Source organism: Mustela nivalis (genome assembly GCF_964662115.1).
Source record: "Mustela nivalis genome assembly, chromosome: 3".
Classification (NCBI taxonomy): Eukaryota; Metazoa; Chordata; class Mammalia; order Carnivora; family Mustelidae; genus Mustela; species Mustela nivalis.
Window position 1 is genome coordinate 33,364,463 of NC_139022.1, and position 18,108 is coordinate 33,382,570.

Genomic DNA, 18,108 nt, shown 5'->3' on the forward strand with positions numbered 1-18,108 from the left:
AAGGCTGTCTGCCCCTCAACCAGAGCCATTTCTGCTCTCTAGCCCTGATTTGGGGAGTCCTTTTCCATGGTGGCGGTGATACCACCCTTCAGAATCACCATGTCCCCCTGTGGTCCTTGCCATGTGCCCTCTGCCGGCCCACCCCCAACCACGTGGGTGTGTTCCCTGGTGGCACGCCCCCCCCCAGCTTGGCGCCAAGAGGCAGGAAATGGACGCTCTGTCTCCCAGACCCATCACAGCCCTGAGTGCCCCCCCTACACACACACCAGGAGTCATTACCAAACCATCAGCCTTTACTGCAAACCCTGCTGAAAGTGGGGAGGACCACGGGGGGGGGGGGCGGGCCTGATTGAGTTATAAGTGTTGCCATATGGTTTTCTGCTCAAAGTCTGATTATTAATGACGTATTAATTACCACAGGGGCAATCAGGACGAGATGGCTACCCGGTAATTTGCCATTTATTTTTTGCTCTTTGTGCCCTTTTCTCTGGAGCTGATCTTCTTCCTCTGAGCCTTTATTTAACTGTCTGCGCTCCTGCCCCCTCCTCCACTCTGCCCTTCTGCTCTCAGTGGCTGAGGTCTGTAGAGGGAGGATTAGCAGTAGAAGCGCGATCTGTCTGCTGTTCCAGCTGTCCTGCAAGCAAAGCAAAGAGGCTCAAGAAGGAGACTCCTTGGCATCCCAAACCTTCCAGAAACTCTTGCTGCCCAGGCTGTCTGTGCTGAGCTGAGAGTCTGGCCCTTGGTGGTGGAGCACCCCACCCACCCACCAACCCTGGTTCAGCCGCCAGCCTCTGTTTCCCCAGCGGGCAGGGGGCTGCTTGTCCCAGCCCACTGGCGTCCTGTCAGCACTCAGGGATCAGGAGACTGGTTGATTCCCGTGTGGTCTTTGTGGTGTCATCACTTCTCAGATCTTTTGAATTAAACCTCAAAGTTGGCTTATATTTGAAATCAGTATACCCCCGCCCGGACTGGGTGAGCACTGCCGGAAAAGGGAAATTACATAGAGCTGTGCTGTTGTCTAGTCCTGCTCAGAGAGGTTAAGGAGCAGGGCCCCTAAATCCAGAAGTCCTAATGCATCCAAGTGGCCAGAGGTGGGGGGTGGAAGGAGAGCATGGCAGGACCTGGGGTGCGGTTGGAGGGTGGAAGTTGTTTTGTGCCCTTCGGCTAGGAAGACAGAGGGAGGGAAATGTGGCTTGATTCAGAGGCCTCGCTAATGACCAGCTCTGTCCAGAGTCGGGACAGGCTGGTGGTGGAGGGCGGGGCGGGGGTTGGGGTGCTCCCCGCAAGTGCTGCCAGAGCCGCCTTCCCAGGGAGCTGTGGATGGCAGTCCAGTCCCGAGCACTGGGCACCAGGCAGATCTGGGCTTGCAGGCCAGCTCTGTGCGTCCCAGCTGGGGGCCCCAAGAAGAGTGGGTGGTGACTGGGGTGATTGGGTTTCTTCCCTCATCCCCCATATTGGCTCCTCTGAGCGCAGAATGATATTGACTCCTTTCTCTCTAGCTGTGAGCCTGAAAGAGGGTGCTGGCTGATGGTGGGGATAAAGGACAGGGGTTCCAGACCAGCCCTTCCAGACCAGGTCCCTGATACGGACTTAGGAAGCCAGTCTTTACCTCTCACTGGCTGTGAGGCTGTGAGGCTGTAAGTCTCCATCTCCCCCACTGTGAGGAGGGCAGTGGGGTCCGTCCAGGTGAAGTGAAGTGAGGTTCTGCCTGGAGCCTCCCAACATCGAAGGTCACCGCAGGCAGGTGACTGGGCTATAAAGGAATTAAGCCTGAGGTCTGGCATGTGAAGGGCATGGTGCCCAGCCTGGGCTAGAGATGGGGGCTCGGTGAGTTGGGGAAGGGGAGGTGGGGGTGGGGGCTAGGGATGAGGGCTGGGGGGATGGAAGCACAGTCATTGTGTCCCTCTGGTGTGAAGTTGGGAGCTTTCTGGGAAGGAAGTGGCCAGGCCTGGCGAGGGATGAGGGGACCCTGTCAAAATCTCGGATCATGCACCCACAAGTGCACAGGGCCTGGGCGCCCCTTCTCCTGAGGTCCCCTAGCCCCAGCTTGAACCTGGGCTTCCCTTTCCACACTGTTACGGCATCTTCCCCAGCTGGGCTGGACCTGCCCCCTCCTGCCCCCTGCTGGGTCCAAGGTGTCCATGCCTTGAGCACCAGGAGTCGGCCGGGCCCAACTGTTTGCCTCCCAGCAGCCTGGTTCCAGGAGTCCCACTCCTTGGGTGGTCACTTCTAGGATACCCACGGGCTGGGACTGACACCCCACCAGCCTCCTGCAGCAGGGAAAGCTGGCCTTCAGGGGCAGGAAACAGGTGGGACGACCTTCCCTGGCTGGGCTCACAAGGCCCATGTGTTTTGAGCTGAAATTCAGGTCTGTTGACCTATAGACAGCCTGGGGGTGGGGGGGGGGTGGGAGGTGGGTACTATCGTTCCACCATTCTCATCCCAGAGGTTAGGGTGGCTGCACAGCAGGAGAGACCCGGGCCACCTCAGAGACACCACGTATTCTGAGTACCCATGGGCTTGGAGTCGCTCAGACCCAGCTCAGGATCCTGGCTCGGCTCTGTGGCCTCAGGCAGGGTCCTCCGCCCCTCTGAGCCCAGGGAAGTCAAGGGCATGGAAGATTAGATAGGCTAACATATGCAGAGCCAAAGGGCAGCATGGATTCAGCAGGCCCTTGACCACGCCGCTGTCTTTCCTCACCAAGGAAAGCCCCAGTGAGAGTGTGAGTGGTGGGGAGGGACAGAGGGAAAGGGAGGAGCAGACTGCCGGCTGAGCAGGGAACCCAGAGGACTTGGGACTCCATCCTAAGCTCATGATCTGAGACAGAGGCAGACACTTAACCCACTGAGCCACCCTGGCTCCCAGGAAGTCACTCTGATCCACCAACATTCCCTGGCAGTGTTGGAAAAGGATTGAGAACTGTCAGTTTTAGAAGAAGGTATTTTTCTGCAGGGCCAGCGTCAAGCCTCAGGGAGGATTTTTTTTTTTTTATTCCTTTGTGTTAAAAACATGTCACATCCCAAAAGAAGTGAGGCCAAAAGAAATGTCGGGGTGGGGGGGTTGTGGTGGAGACTGTGCATGCTGTGTGTTCTTGTGTTCTGGATTAATCCAGGCTGGCTGCTCCCCTGAGCAAGAGCTGCTGAAACCAGGTCCATATGTGGACCTAAGAGCCGCAGTTAGGAGCCTGGGGCACAGGAGCCAAGCGGGACAGTGGGGCAGGTTGTAGACTGACAAGCGCCTATGGTCACCTTGTGCACAGCCTTCTTGCAAAGAGGCCAGCTTGCCCCTGTCTGTGCAAGAAGTCACGAATAGCTCCCTGCTGATGACAACATACGCATGTTTATTAGAAAACCGTCCCAAAATAGAGAAAAGCGCAAAAAAGGAAAAAGTGATCATCATAATCCTACCACCCACAGATAAGTCTTCCCAGTATCTACGTGGTTGTTCTTTTGGGACTTGTTATGTGTGAGTTCGTTTTCGTTTATGATTCTAAAAATGGGATTATTGGACATACTTCTTTGGAGACTTTTTTTTCTTTTCATTTAATATAGCATGAGATGTTTCCACATCCTTCAGAATTATTCTAGAATGTACTAGCTACATAGCATTTTTTCATCTGTATAATTTAACCCAAGTCCAAGTTATGATGTTTGTATTGACAGTCTTTTACGTGTATGATCCACATCCTGGGAATAAATATAGGTGTATTTCCATGATTATCTCCTTAGAATCAATATCTAGAAGTTGAGTTGCTGTACCAAAGGGTTTGCATATGTTGAAGGCTTTTGATGTGTGCCAAATTGCCCTCCTGGGGGCTATTCTAATTTACATTCCCACCAACACGGTAGGAATGTTGCATATTTCCCCAAACTCTGGCCAACTGTGGGTATAATCATACTTTTAAATCTATGCCAGTATGATAAGTTAAAAAAATAAGTGCATGTATGTATCTTGTTTTAATTTGGGCTATATTTTAATGAGAAGTGCAGTCTTGGAGATTAAACTAGTTTTAATAACGTTTGTGTAAACCTAACTGGCACCTGGTGGTAGAGATTAGAATTGCAGGTATAATTGAAAGAGGAAATCAGCATTTTCCTTAAGAGCTTCTGGATCCTGGTTGGTCCTGGAACATCATGGAATCAGCAGCATAGGGGGAATTCTGAGCTCCGAATATTGTATGTCAGAGGTGGGACCTACAAAGGAGCCCTTGGGCACTGTGCTCATCTTGCATTTGGGGGGTAGTAGTCAGCATTTATGTTGATAAAGTGATTTTTGCCATCTCATACATAGGCGGCTTGGCTCTGTTCAGCAGATCTGGAAGACGTCCTTCCCTGTGCTGGGTTCTGGGCTGGCACAAAGATGAGTCAGACCAGTGGTAGTCTTTGGGGAGCTGTGAGGGAGGGGGACCAACACAAGCAAACCAATCTGCCTTGGGATGGAGTAGAAGGAACAGTTAGGGGTCACTGTGAACTCCCTGGAGATTTCTTTTTTTTTTTTTTTTTTAAAGATTTTATTTATTTATTTGTCAGAGAGAGAGTGAATGAGAGCGAGCACAGGCAGACAGAGTGGAAGGAAGAGTCAGAGGGAGAAGCAGGCTCCCTGCGGAGCAAGGAGCCCGATGTGGGACTCGATCCCAGGACGCTGGGATCATGACCTGAGCCGAAGGCAGCTGCTTAACCAACTGAGCCACCCAGGCGTCCCAGAGATTTCTTATACAAATGCTTTCTTTACTCCACACTGTGGCTTCTGTCTACGAGGAAAGGCTCCATCTTGCCTACACCTTGACTTTTGCATGTCGAAATCCTTTCTCTTTGAAATTTTGATTGACTCTTAACATCGAGCTTTAGTGACTTTCTGGTTGGTTTTACACCTTCAGAGCTCAGTTTAAACATTTTTCCAAAAATGCATTTGTGACCTATCTTACAGGACTTAAGGTTTCCATGAACCTGAAAGTATGAGGAGAGCGTCAGGTTGTGAGGCCAAACATGCGGAGAGTTGATGAAATCCAGCCAGGCTGGTGTGGGGGGCTGTGCTCACTGAGCAATAAGTCTGTGTCAAATGCTTTCCCGGGTCTTTGGACCAACACCAAACAAGAGAGACAAGGGGAGGTGTGTAGGTTAAGCATCTGCCTTCGGCTCAGGTCGTGATCTTGGGATCCTGGGATCAAGCCCCATGTCGGGCACTCTGCTCAGTGAGGAGTCTGCTTCTTCCTCTCCCTGTTCTCTCTCTTTCTGGCTCTCTCTCAAATAAATAACATTTAAAAGAACAAAGAGAGAAAAGGGGAGAGAAACACTAAACAAGGAAACCGATAAACCAACAAACAGTTAAATGTGCTAGGAAGAGGACAAAGCAGGGATGTATGGAGAATGCCAGCTGGACTAGTGCGTGGGCATAACGGGGATTAAGTCATCCAAAGGCTCTTGGGGATGGTGACGTTTGAGCTGAGCTTTTAATAGTGAAAATGATGCTGAGATCTTGTGGGGAAAGTGTTCCTGGAGGAAAAAAAACAAGTGCATGAAGTCATGAGTTGTGGGGAACCTATGTGTACTCACATATCCAGAGTACACAAAAAGGGTATGGGGCAGGAGGGCGTGGAGGGGAGGGGACAGGGCGGTGAAGCCGGAGAGATCTCCAGCCCTGCGTGGCCGGAAGCTTGTAGGCTGTAGGCTAACAGGCTGACCAAGGCTGGAGGCCGGGGAGACTTGGCTTTGTGTTTATAGAAACCACAAGCTGACTTGCCAGGGGCTCAGAGATTTAACCCCCCTCCTGAGGGAAGAAAGGACTGTCTCTTCCCCTTCCCCTCCCCCTCCCCCCTCCCCCTAAGCCCTTCCAACATGCCCTGGGAAGCAAGTGCACTTACTGAGAGCTGGCAATCACCATGGGAGGTCCGTGGTCTCCTCCCTACTTGACAGATGAGGAGGCTGAGCACTTGGCTGAGACAGAAGGCCCACCCACATGACAAAGCCCAGAATCTCGCAGAGGCTGGGGGACTCCTCCCTCTGGCAAACCGGCTTGGGCAGCAGGTGGGGGCTCAGGACCATCTCATGTGGTGGCACGAGGGTCTTTCTTCTCTTAGTACCCAAGGACCCCGTATCTGAAGTTGATATCCTCTTGACCTCCTACCTTGCTTTTATCGAAAGCCAGAGCTCACCGCATGTGCCACGCCATTATCAGCTTGTCCAGACCATTCCCTGCTCTCTGGAAAAACCAAAACAGAAAGCCAGGTCTAACATAAAGCCAGGTCTGTTTCTCCCTTATGGCCAAGTGTGAGGCTGGGCCCAGTGACATCGGGAATCAGGTCTGTGGGACACGAGTTCAAAAGCACATCTCAGCCCTAAATGTGCCCATTTGATGTCATGAAAAGCTGAATTTTACAGTGGCCACACTGCGTGTCCAGATCTCGACGTGGGCAAGGACGGGGGGTGGGATGCAGGAGTGCGCCTGGCTTCGCTCCTGAAAACCCCCAAAAACCCAGGCCATGAGAGCTTCCCATACAGAGAACTCTCCAGCATCACCAGGAGGGCTATGATACATAGGGGCAGGACTTTGGGCCCCGTGTGGAGGAAGGAGTGGCTAACTCTCTGGGACAGGGTTTGCCTCACAAAAGAGGGACATCTGAGGTGTGTCTTGAGGGAAGAGCAGGAGTTCGTCAGGAGGGCAAGCTGGGGAGACATTGCACACAGCACACACCTGGGCGCTGTCAACCCCATGGGAGGTACAGTGGGGTCCCCGTCCCCTGTGGACAGTGCCTCTGGGGTCAGCAGAGAGAGGAAGGAGGTGAAGTTGAATGCAGGGTTTGGAGGCCGCAGAAACCCCAATTGATGTGGACTGGTGTGAACACAGAAGAGACAGACCTCCCTGGCAACAGGGCAGAATGGAAGGAAGGGGTTCTAGAATCAGCATGGGGTGAACCCCCAGCCTCGGGAAACCAGCACCCAGAACCCAGGTCCCAGGGAATGCCTATCCTCGCTCTGGGCTGAACTGTGGTCGATGAGACAGGGTCTCAGCCTGGGACCAATTTTGAAACACAGAACTCCGTTGGACCGTTTGGAATTAATCAAGTGAGCCAAAAAGGACCACGGAGCACCACACATTCATATGCTTTCTTGCACTCTCGAAGTTCAAAAACAGCTTTGATTGTAAAAATGTAATTAGTTAAATGATTCATCTGTAATATTCCAAATTCATCTGTTTTTCGATTTCGACAACCTACATCTCATTTTCCTCTGGCCCCCTGCGGCGCCGCTCTCCAGCGCGCCCCCCCACCCCCCCGGTTCCGGGTAGAGCGGGGATGGGATGAAAGGAGACTTCCCGAGCCCCCGATAATGGTCCTCAGATTGGAACCTTGGGGAGACACAGCTGGGCCCGAGGAGGAGGGCCTCCTCCTGGGATTTCCTCCCCACGGTCCCACTTACCAAGGAGTGTACACTCCTTGACTCAGACCCCTGGCCTTGGACCTGTGCTGTGTTTGATTGTCACCTCTGGGGTCCCTATATGCCTTGCTTACACTCCGTAGCTACGGGTTTTGGGGGGTTTTCAGCTACGGGCGGCATCTTGGCAGTAGCCGAGAGCCCCCAGCCCCAGATAGCAGCCTTGTCCCTGAGTCCAGCTCCTCCCACAGGACACCCTGTAGGGGGCCTGCAGATGAGGTCCCCTCCTGTCCTTTGTGGGGTGGGGAGGGGGAGGCCTGCAGTGACATTTTTGCACACCACAGCCCTCCCGCCCGATTGCTGGCTGAGCTTCTTCTCCCTTCCCCAGGCAACAAAGCAGTCCTCTCTGCAGTACGTGGACGGCTTCTTCACAGACCTGAACCAGGTCACCCAGGCAAACTCAGACCTTCCAAGCAAACAGACTTGAGAGAAAGCCATTATTTGGGTACAGAGGGGGTCCTGCCAGCTCCTTCTGAAGTCAGGGACTGGACTTGTGTCTTGCTCACACAGTGGAAAGAGGATGGGCTTTGGGGTTCCATAGACTACATGGCCTCAGACACATCCCCAACCTGTCTTTGGCCACTGGGGTAACCCATAAATGACCCCACAAGAGCCTTTAATGCTGGGCACACAAGCTGGGTTCGGTGATGGCCGCTGACCTTAGCAAGAGGAGCCCTGGAGGCTGAAGGAGCCCCCTTTGGGCCAGTGCCCCAGTCCCCAGAACCCTGGCTGTGACACACATACCCCCACCCCCGCCTCAGGAGTCGTCAGGTGCCCTGGATGGCCCTCAGCGGGTCAAGAGCGCCCTCTGCTGACCCCAGGGTTAGAGACCAGGGCGGGGGTGGGGGTGGGGGTTGGGACCAGACATCCATTCACATGGCAATGGCTTCTTTCAACAACCGTGTATTTTGTTCTCATGATTTATGAAGCACTTTGTTTGGCACTTGGGATGAAAGAGTGAAAAAACATCCCAAGGTCCTTACCCTCTTAGAGGTTGTGGTTGTGTGGGAGAGAGAATCAAAGTTCAACAGCACTTTGCGCCAAGGTCAGGGCTGGGACCACCTGCAACCCGGGCCTGGCCACATAGGGGTCAGGGGTGCTGCTCTGGGGAAGGGAGGTATGACCTGAGGGCAGAATACAAGTAGGTGCTGACCCAGGTTGTTGGAGAGTAATATCCAGACAGGCTACGGAGAACAGGGCCAGCTGGCTTGGTTAAGAGTGGGGGTGGTGTAGGCAGGAGGGCGCGAGGGAGAAGAAGCTAGCATCTTGAAGCCAGTTGGCTGCCTCCCCAGGAGCCAAAAGGTGGAGGGAATTTGCAATGGTGTCCAACCTGGGAAGGACTGGACGGACACAAAAACTTCACAAACCTATCTGACTGCCCAGGAAGCAGTGAGTTCCCCATCACTGGAGGTATGCAAGGGCTGCATGCCCACTTACCAGGAAGGGCATCTAAGGAGAGGCTGGCCCCAATGGGTCATCTTCCCACAAGTGAGTTGTTCCACCAATAGGGCCTCTTTGGAGGGCTACTCAGACCCAAACTCAGTGCAGCGGGTGGGGAGCTTGGTGTAGGGGTACTTGCCAGGTGCTTGCTGAAGCCAGAGGGGAATGATGAGGTGGGAAGCACTCAGGGTTTAGGCACAAAATTCAGGTTCGTGTCCCAGGTAGACCTGAGCACGCCTGACCTCCCTGGGGAAAGCCAGGCTGTGGCAGCTGGAGATAGGGAGGCTGGTGGAAGCTGGTGCGGGAGAGAGGCCAGGTCCTAGGCAGGGACAGGTGAGGGACTGGAGAGGGGTCCACGGTTTGGAGAGATGGTTCAGAGCTGGAAATGCAGGCTCACATGCTCTTAGTTGCGTTCCCTATATGGGCCAGCCAGGGGAGGGATAGGTGAGGCATGGATGTGGGAGAGCGCAGGACTGCCCCCACCAACTGCAGGGCTGAACTTGGGGGGCCACAGGCCCCACCTAAAGAGAGTGCCACAGTGCAGCCCACGCACTTGGATCATTATCACAGCTTCCCTAACTGTTAGAGAGAAGCTGGAAATCCAGATTTCACACAAAATCTTTGGATCCTTAAGGGCTCCAACTAATTCAACACCAGTGCAGGGTAATTGCGTTGTCTGGAAACCAAGGAGGGCCGGCCTCACAGCCCAGGGGGTGCAACGGGAGAGGCCTGGGTGTGGCAGGGACCCCAGGGGTCCCCACGAAGCACCTGCAGCCTCAGTGTCTGCTGCCAGCCATCCCTGTCCCTCTGTCCTCTCAGTTGCACCTTCTGCCTCCCTTAGACTATCTCCATCTTGTGGTTCATGCCACACGCAGACCATTACTGTGGGGTCAGCTGCTGCGTCCTGCTAGCTTCACACCCCAGACTGCTACTTCCAGTGCCTTCCACCAGACCAGCCCCACGTGCCTGGGCTGGAGAAACCAGCCCAGAGGCTGGCGGCTCAGGGACACAGGGTGCGCCTCATTGACCCATACTGCACGGTCCCACACCCAGTGGGAGTCGGGTGGGCATCTGACTCCCTTCTCCCCACCCAGGAACCATCTTTCCTGATACCTGACAGGGTAATCATGTAGCAGGCAAATGTGTAATTTAAGCAGGTATTTTGGGATCGGTTCAAAGGCATAGCACCATCTCTTCCAGCCACGATGTATAATACGGACACAGACGTAATTGCTTCCAGCGCGCACAAGATAGACTGAGCGTGCCCTCTCCCCAAAATAGAAGCCAGATGGCTTCCTGGCCTCACAGGATCTTAGAGCTGAAAGGGACCCAGATTTTCTAAGCGGAGGGTTACAAACCCAGATGCGACTTCAGAGCTGGCAAATCACCTGGTCCGGTGCAGCTGGCCACTCGAGGGGCAGGGCCTCCGGGCCAGGGGCGGGGCCTGTGGCCCAGGGGCGGAGCTATGCTAAGGAGTTTCTTGCCTCACCACCTTTGCCAGGCATGCCACCTGGGGGTGGAGAGGCGGCACCATCTTCCAACCTTTCTAGAAAAGCACAAACTGGATGTTTGTGCACGACATCCCAATTTTTGAAAGATTGCAACTAATTCAGTTCGTTGGGTTTGGGTTTGGGTTTCTTAACTTTGTGAACCAAAACAAGCCTGGCTCTGGGACAGCCCTTCACCCTACAGACAAAGAGTTGGAGGGTGGCAGCTGGACCAGGCCGCTAACCTCAGCAGGTTCCTGGAACCCCGCCCAGCTAAAGTCTTCATGGCTGACTGAGTTGGGACACCATTAATTGATGGCTCTACAAAGGGCCACAGATCCCAGGACGGGGTTCCCAGGAGGAACCGGGGCCCACCACCAGTGCTTGAGCTACAGCCGGGCTGGACCCAAGAAGCAACGGTCCTCTCTCTACCCCACAGCGAAATCCAAGCCCGGGAAATTACTAGACCCGGACAGTCTTGCTGTGGTCCATGTGTGTGAAGCCTGGTCTGAGAAATCAGAACCACATGGGGCTGACCTGCCCTGCGGCGGCTGCCCACCCACTCTAATGAGGGAGCCTTCTCACAGGAATGCACACATCCCAGCCTGGGACCCTGGGGCCCAACAGCCTTGTAATTTGATGAATTGTCAACATCTGGGCCTTAATTACTGGTCCCTGGACTGATAATCCTGGTAAGCCCCCTCACATCCACAGGCCCCGTCCTGGTGCAATTTGGAGGCTCCATTCCCCGACGGGAGCCGTCAGCATGAATTACAACTGGCAAGGGAGACAGGCACCCTGCTTCAGCTGGTCTGAGCATCGACTCCTGTCTGCACCTAAACACGACTTGTTTGTGGATTTAGCTCAGTGCAGCAGACACTGTCGCAGATTGGGAAGCCTGAGCCCTAACTAATCAGGGAAGAACAGAGCCAAACCCCGTGCGGGATAAACAGTCAGCCCAGCCCTTTTGCTTCAGGGTCCCTCCAGCAATGAGCCAGCAGACTCAGCTTCCCAAACTTATTTCCCAAAGAAATCTCCCCTCCATTGCTACTCCTGCTAATTTTTCCTAAGAGATGGCTCTGAAGAACTCTGCTTGGGAAATATTCAGTGGTGGGAAGTTGGAAGGGTGGGAGCAGACCCACGAAAGTGCAGCCAGAGTCCCACCACCTGCCATTCAGAAGAACCAGACAAGGTCACTCCCCAGCACTACCCAGGGCTCATGCAGACCCCATGCCTGTGTCAGCCTGCCTCTAGGGTCTCATGCCTCTGGTTGGTCTGGGAGAGGAAGAGGCAGACAGACCTAGGACTCCTTCTACTGGACACGTCCTTGGAGAGGAGAAGGACACGTCCCCCATTTTGCAGATAAGAAAACTGAGGCTCTAGGTGGCTCAGGTCACTGAGCTAGGCAAGGAGCCAAGCCAGCACATTGCGGGGCTTTTGGCCTGCCTGGCCTGCATGTCTCGTGCACAGCACATCCGGCAACTGTCCTGGGGCTCTGCTGATCTGCAGTGGGGAGGGGGGCAGATAGTGATTTAAAGCAGAACTGAGGCTTGTAAACAGCTGTGGGGTTTCCTGGAGGGCAGAATGTGTTGAAAACCTCTGGTGAATTCCATGGCTTTGATCAGGCAGGAGAGGGAGCCCATGGGAACAGACTGGCCACGGGCACAGTGCTGTTGGCGTCCGACCCTCTGGAGTGCCTGTCCCGGGGAAGCGGAGGCTCCGAGACAGAATTTGAACCCTGGCAAGGCCAAAGTTCTGCATTCACCTATGGCTGCCCCGTGTGCCTTCCTTCCCCGCTCTTTTTGTGGGAGATGTCCCCTAGTCTGGGGCGGGGGAGGGCTGCCTTGACAGGACAAGACTCCTGCCATCAAGGACATGCCCCTGCCCAGGCCTGGGGTCCGCTTGTCCAGACTGCTTGCACTCCTGATGGCCCTCCTCTGCCCAAGACTGGCTTGCTGTCGGCTAGAACACTCAGTCTGGACCCTTCCGCGCCTCACTCCAGGCTGACCGTGCCCTCCACCCCGTGTTTGTCCTTGACTCCCTTCAGACCAACTCCTGGCCCTTCCCTCGAGCATTTCTGCTCCTCTGAGGACTTCCAGAGCCTGGCTCAGGCATCCTTCCAGCCCATGGAAACGTCTGGTTCATAGATGGTCCACACAGCCTCCCGGATTTGGGCAGATGAGAGAGCATGGCCGGGGGATATCGGCGCCCGGAGGATGGAGTGGAAGTGCCTTCCCGTTTCTAGAAAAACAGGGTACCCACAGCCCTGTGTGCTCTCTGTCCATACTGCAGACATCCTGGAATGGGGCTTGGAGACCCAGCATTGATGGACCAGAGCCAGGCCCAGCCCCAGGAAGGGCCGAACCAGGATACATGCTCTGTGCCCAGCAAGGGGCAGGCGGGCTTTGGGCACCAGACCAGGAGGTTGGGACATCATCCTGCAGGAGTGAGGCTGCCCCTGAGGGGCTGCAACAGGAGAGCAGGTCTACATTCTAGAAAGTTCTCCAGGGAATTGCATGGGAGAGACTGCAGGTATTAGGGAAGGGCCACGGGGATGATGCTCAGGTCTCAGCGTGTGTCATAAGCCTTTCATGGAATGTGGCGAGGAGGGCTAGGACATGCCTTGTGGGTGAAGCCAGATGGACCCACAGATGTTCACTGTGCAGCCCATAGAGGGCTTTAAAAATAAGAAAGGCAGGGCTCCACATATGTGCTTCTCCAGACAAGGACTGCTTCCAGCGGGGGGGTGGGGGGGGGTCATGCAGACAGTGGGACCTGTGCCGCCCCTCTGGGAAAGGAGCTGGGGAGGGGTGAAGGAGGTTTGCTTTGTCCTGTCTCTTTCTGCACAGTTCATGTGTTCTACTGAGTGCACATAGCACGTGTGCATGCACACACACACACAGAGGCCAGCGATGCAGGGAGGCCTACATCTCCTTGTCACAAGTGAGGCGGCCCGGGTCACCAGCTGGCATGTGGGCAAGGCTGGATTTGGTCTCAGATATGTCTGAATCCAGAGCCAGCCTCCTCTGACCACCTGGCATGTCTCCTAGAGCTCAGCCCCAGGGCTCTCTTCCAGAAGGATGGGGACCCAGCTTCGGGGGATGTTGCTGCTCCTGGAGGCTCCCAGAAGGGCCATTTGAGCTGGGCTTTGAGGAACAAGTAGTTCTCCAGGTGGAAGCAGGACTGTCTGCAGTGGAGGAACTGGGAAAGCAGAGCTTGGGGCCAGGAAACAGCGTGGTGGGTGAAAGTCCGTGGGCCTCTAGAGGCCCCACATATACTCCCTGAGACCTCTGGAGCAGCTCTCTCCAAATCCCAGGGGCTGCCAGGAGGCCACAGTGTGGCAGAGTTTAGCAGAAAGCTGGGGCAAACCCAGGGCAGGAACAGCCCTGCTGGAGAGAACAGGTAATGAGGATGCTGAGACTCTTAGAGAGGTTGAGTGGCTCTCCTGGGGTCACACAGCAAGCACGTCTGTCTGCCCCAGCACTCTCTCTGGTAGAGGCCTAGGGTGACAGAGGGTCTAGAGAGCTCTGCCCAAAGAGGGGCTGTTCAGTTGGGGAGACAGACATCCCAGGAATCCCAGAAGGAAGGCAAGGCCCGTGAGCCTCTGGAGGACCTAGGGGCCACCTGTCAAGGGTGCTGCCCTGTGCTGTGGGAGAGGGAGAACTGCCTGGAGAGGAGGGCCTGTTTCAGCCCTTGGATGGTCCCGATGCCTCAGCTTCTTCATCTGTAGGATAGGGCTGTGGGGCCTGCTTCCCAGGACAGCAGTGAGGGTGGAGGCCGGGAAGGGTGTGGCCACGGAGAGTCTCCTCCTCAGTGGCCCCCAGGAGAGGGGTGCCCGCCTCCCTCAGACTAGCCCTGCACTGAGTCCCAGGGCCTGTGAGGGGCCCTTTGCCGCCAGTGACTTAGCTGTGAGGCCCACTGTGTCCTCTCTCCCTGCACGGCATGGCACAGGAAGAGGAAGGAGATTAACTTAGCTCTAAGCTTCTTCTCTTTTTTCATCTCTGTCTGCATGAGGGATTTGGGCAGACGAGAGAGCATGGCCGGGGGATATCGGCGCCCGGAGGACGGAGTGGAAGTGCTTTTCTGGACTCCAGCCCTGGCCTGTTCTGGCTGGGTCACCTGGGGCGAGACCTTCCCCTCCCTGGGCCTCAGTTCCCTCCTGTAAAGACAGGGATGATAACACCTGCCTTACAGGCTTGCTGCGGTGATTCAGACTTAGTATGGGGGCCACGAGGAGCCCCCAGGTGAGACTCAGGGTGGGACTGGGCCCCTTGTGTATTCTGGTCCTGGGGAGTAGAGGAGGAGCAGGGTCCAATTTTAGCAGACTAAGAGGGGGGCCTCAGGCGCATGGATCCAGGGGTCAGGCCAGCTGGGAGCCAGCAGGAGGTGGGCCAGCGAGGGCAGTCCCTGGTGAGCCGCAGCCTGGGAGCCCTCCTGACCAGAAGCCCTCAGATCCGAGACCCCACCCCATCTCCTGGGATTCCTTCTGCCCCCAGGACATGGTCTCGAAGTCCAGACCCTCAGCCGACCTTGAGGCTGGTGGCCAGGGCCACTTAAGGGACAAATTTTCAGAACTGCCCTGGCTTTCTGCCTGGAGCAAGGCCCTGGTGTAAGGAAAAGCCCCTCTTAGGACATCTGGGGACGTAGCTGGCCCAGTTCAGGGAGGTCTGACTGTGCACCCAGGGAAACTGACTGTTCACTGTTGGGCCCCAGGCCGTGTGCAGACCTGAGGGAGGAGAGACTTGCTTCCAGGAGCCAGAGAGTGTCTCCCAGGTAGAGGAGCCAGGGCAGGGCCTTGAAAGCGGAGGGAACAGCCCATGTGAAGCCATGATATGAGAAATAAGTAGAGAGCTTGGGAAGACCAGGGACACAGGACAGCCCCAAGGTAGAGGCTGGGCCAGGCCATGAGGACACCAGTGCTAGGCACAAGAGTGCAGCCTCCGCAGGGCAGGGACACATTAGAGAGACCAGGATGGGAGGGAGGTTGATGCTGAGGCAGAGCTCCTGTCTGCTGCTCACAGGCCCTGTGCCTCTGGGCTGTGCTCTCTGCCCACGGTGCCCTCCCTAAAGCCCCAATTGTTACTTTCTCAGGCCAGAACTCCCTAATCTTTCCCAATACCTCCCAGAGCCTGGCAGGCTGTCCGCCTGCTCAGAACTGCCAGAACCCTTTGTCTGTCCTGCCTCGGAGCAGACATATCTGCTCACACTTTGTCTTTCTCAGTACCTTTCCTTGCTTTGACTCAACACACACTGAGAGGCATATGCTCTGTGCCAGGCCTCATCCGAGCACTGGGGACACAGAGGTCAGACCCTTTTCCTGGATCCGCTGGTAGACTTGTATAGACCACACAGTGACAATGCACGGTATGATGTGCGACCCTTAGAAAAGGGGCCGGGTGCAGGGACAGATGGCCTGACTTCTGAAAAGTGAAGGAGCCCCGAGGGCATCGTGAAGGAGGAGGTGACTGAACAGAGGATGGTACACAAGGGGGTGAGGGGTGTGCCTGGCGGGCATGCGGTTCATGTGCAGGGTCAGGAGAGTGGAACTGCCTAGAACATTTGCAGCGTCTGTGGGATGAGGAGGCCGCGCAGGGAGGAGGACAGGGGTTGACAGAGACTGGTCAGACCCAGTTGGTGGCACTGCCCTTGGATTCTTGTATACTCTTACCTGGTGGGGGAGCTCAGGGGGGCTTTCTGAGCAGGCAGTGGCTGGACAGGCAGAGGGCGCCTGTGGGGGCTGCTTGGCAGCCGTCCCTGACCCCCTGCAGACACCACGGAGCCCCCAGAGCCTCTGCAATGTGCCAGCCCTTGGGACCCAGCCTTGGGAGATTTGGCTTCTCTTGACCTTGACTTGGGCCTGCTAAGGCCACAGCAGTGCAGGGAATTAAAAGAGCCTTTAGGACTCTTCAGGCCTGTCTTAGCCTGTTTGGGCTGCTCTAACAAAGGGCCACGGACTGGGTGGTCTAGAAACAACAGAAATCGACTTCTCACGGTCTTGGAGGCTGGAAGTGTGAGGTCAGGGTGCCGGTGCGGTCGGGGTTCTGGTGGGAGGCCCTCTTCCGGACTGCAGGCAGCTGCCTCCTCCCTGTGTGTTCACATGGTGGACACAGAGGCCAGCAGCTCTCTGGAACCTCTCTTCTGAATAGGCTGACGCCCCATTCATGAGGCTCCTAAAAGCCCCCCGTCCTAAGGCCATCACCCCAGGGATTAAATTTCAACACATGCATTTTGCGGGAGGATGCGTTCAGTCCCTGCTGACTTACGTGTGAGTGAACTCAGTTCGAACTGGATTAAAGCAAAGCTGCGGACAAATAAAGTGTGTAGCGGGGGGTTTCAGCAGCCGACCTTTTCTGCTCTCTGTCTCTCCGCTCTGGCTTCCTCTCTGTTGGCTCTTCCTCAAGCCACATGGTGCCCCCAGGAATTCCACCTTAGCCCCATCAGAGAAAAGAGCCCTCTTTCTCCTACAGGGTCACCATCCAAAGTCCCAGACATGACACTCATCCCTGAACCCCTCACCCTGGTTGAGGGAATGTGACCGTACTCCCAAGCCCCATATGTGCAGATGGGGGTGGTCCTGGAGAAGAAGAAGGGCTCTGTCATTGGAGGAGGGGATTCTGGACAGTAAACACCCAGATGCCCTCGCATGAAATGTACTCAGACCACGGGCTCACGTCAGGTTTTGGTCTTTGATATCCAGTAGTGCTTCTGGGTCATAAAACACACAGGAAATGCCTATCTGGTGTGTAACCTCTCTCTCTGTCTCTCTCATTTCCAGGGGCCGCTGGGTCTGGATGGCAAGCCCGTAAGTGATTACAGGGAAACTCTAGGTGGTCCTGGGACTGGGCCACTTGTGGGGCTGGAAGTGATAGGGGGAGGGTGCCAGAGGGAAGGGGCCATCAGGAACCCGGCTCAGCACAGAGAGAAGTCATTTGGGCATCAGACTGGAGTTCAAATCCAGCTCCACTACCTGCTGACTGTGCACCCTTGCGGGGCCCTTCACCTCACAAGCCTGAGGCTCTGTCAAATGGGTCCATTGACCCTCCTCACTTGAACCAGCCTTGCAGGCTGGGGATGTGGAGAAGTGTAAATTGCACTTTGACATTGAGTCAGCCTTCAAAACATACAAGCCTCTCCTGGCAAGCCCCACGCACAGAGCATTCCCCCCGCCACCCCCCAGTCTCAAGACTTCCCAATGGTAGACACTGGGCTGATGAGTTCCCAACACCTGGGCCAGGAGCCTATGGTCCACAGGCATCTTCAGCAGAATGAACACGCTGCTCAGGGAGACAGCATAATTAAATAAATAATTGGATGTCGGTGGATAGGCAAGTGGGTGGGTGGATGGATGGATGGATGGATAGATGGATGGATGGACGGACAAATGGATTGATGAATCGTTGCATGGAAGGACAGACAGATGAATGGTGGGTGGATGCAAGGAAGGATGTATGAATGGATTGATGGATGGATGGATGAAAAAAATGAATTGATAGGGGTGCCTGGGTGGCTCAGTGTGTTAAGCCTCTGCCTTCGGCTCAGGTCATGATCTCAGGGTCCTGGGATCAAGCCCCACATCAGGCTCTCTGCTCAGCAGGGAGCCTGCTCCTCCCCCCTGCCTACTTGTGATCTCTCTGTCAAATAAATAAATAAAATCTTTAAAAAAAATGAATTGATAAATGGTTGGATAAAAGGGCAAATGGATAGATAGATGAATGGGTTGATGAATGGGTGTATGGGTGGGTAGACGGAAG

The 18,108-nt window shown here is 55.2% G+C and overlaps 1 protein-coding gene and 1 long non-coding RNA gene across 2 annotated transcripts in view; one reads left to right on the forward strand and one right to left on the reverse strand.

Moving 5' to 3' along the window:
- Nucleotides 1–18,108, forward strand: part of COL23A1 (collagen type XXIII alpha 1 chain) — a 313,742-nt gene that overhangs the window by 270,761 nt on the left and 24,873 nt on the right. The window contains exons 4-5 of the mRNA XM_082723689.1: nt 421–447; nt 17,133–17,159. Coding sequence (XP_082579815.1) covers nt 421–447; nt 17,133–17,159 — 54 coding nt within the window. The remainder of the gene's footprint in view (nt 1–420; nt 448–17,132; nt 17,160–18,108) is intronic.
- LOC309861130 lies at nt 276–6,200 on the reverse strand. Its single transcript, XR_014309775.1, has 4 exons — nt 6,124–6,200; nt 5,861–5,901; nt 1,610–1,753; nt 276–634 (listed from the first exon to the last, which is right to left on the reverse strand). It is a non-coding gene; the product is annotated as an uncharacterized lncRNA (long non-coding RNA).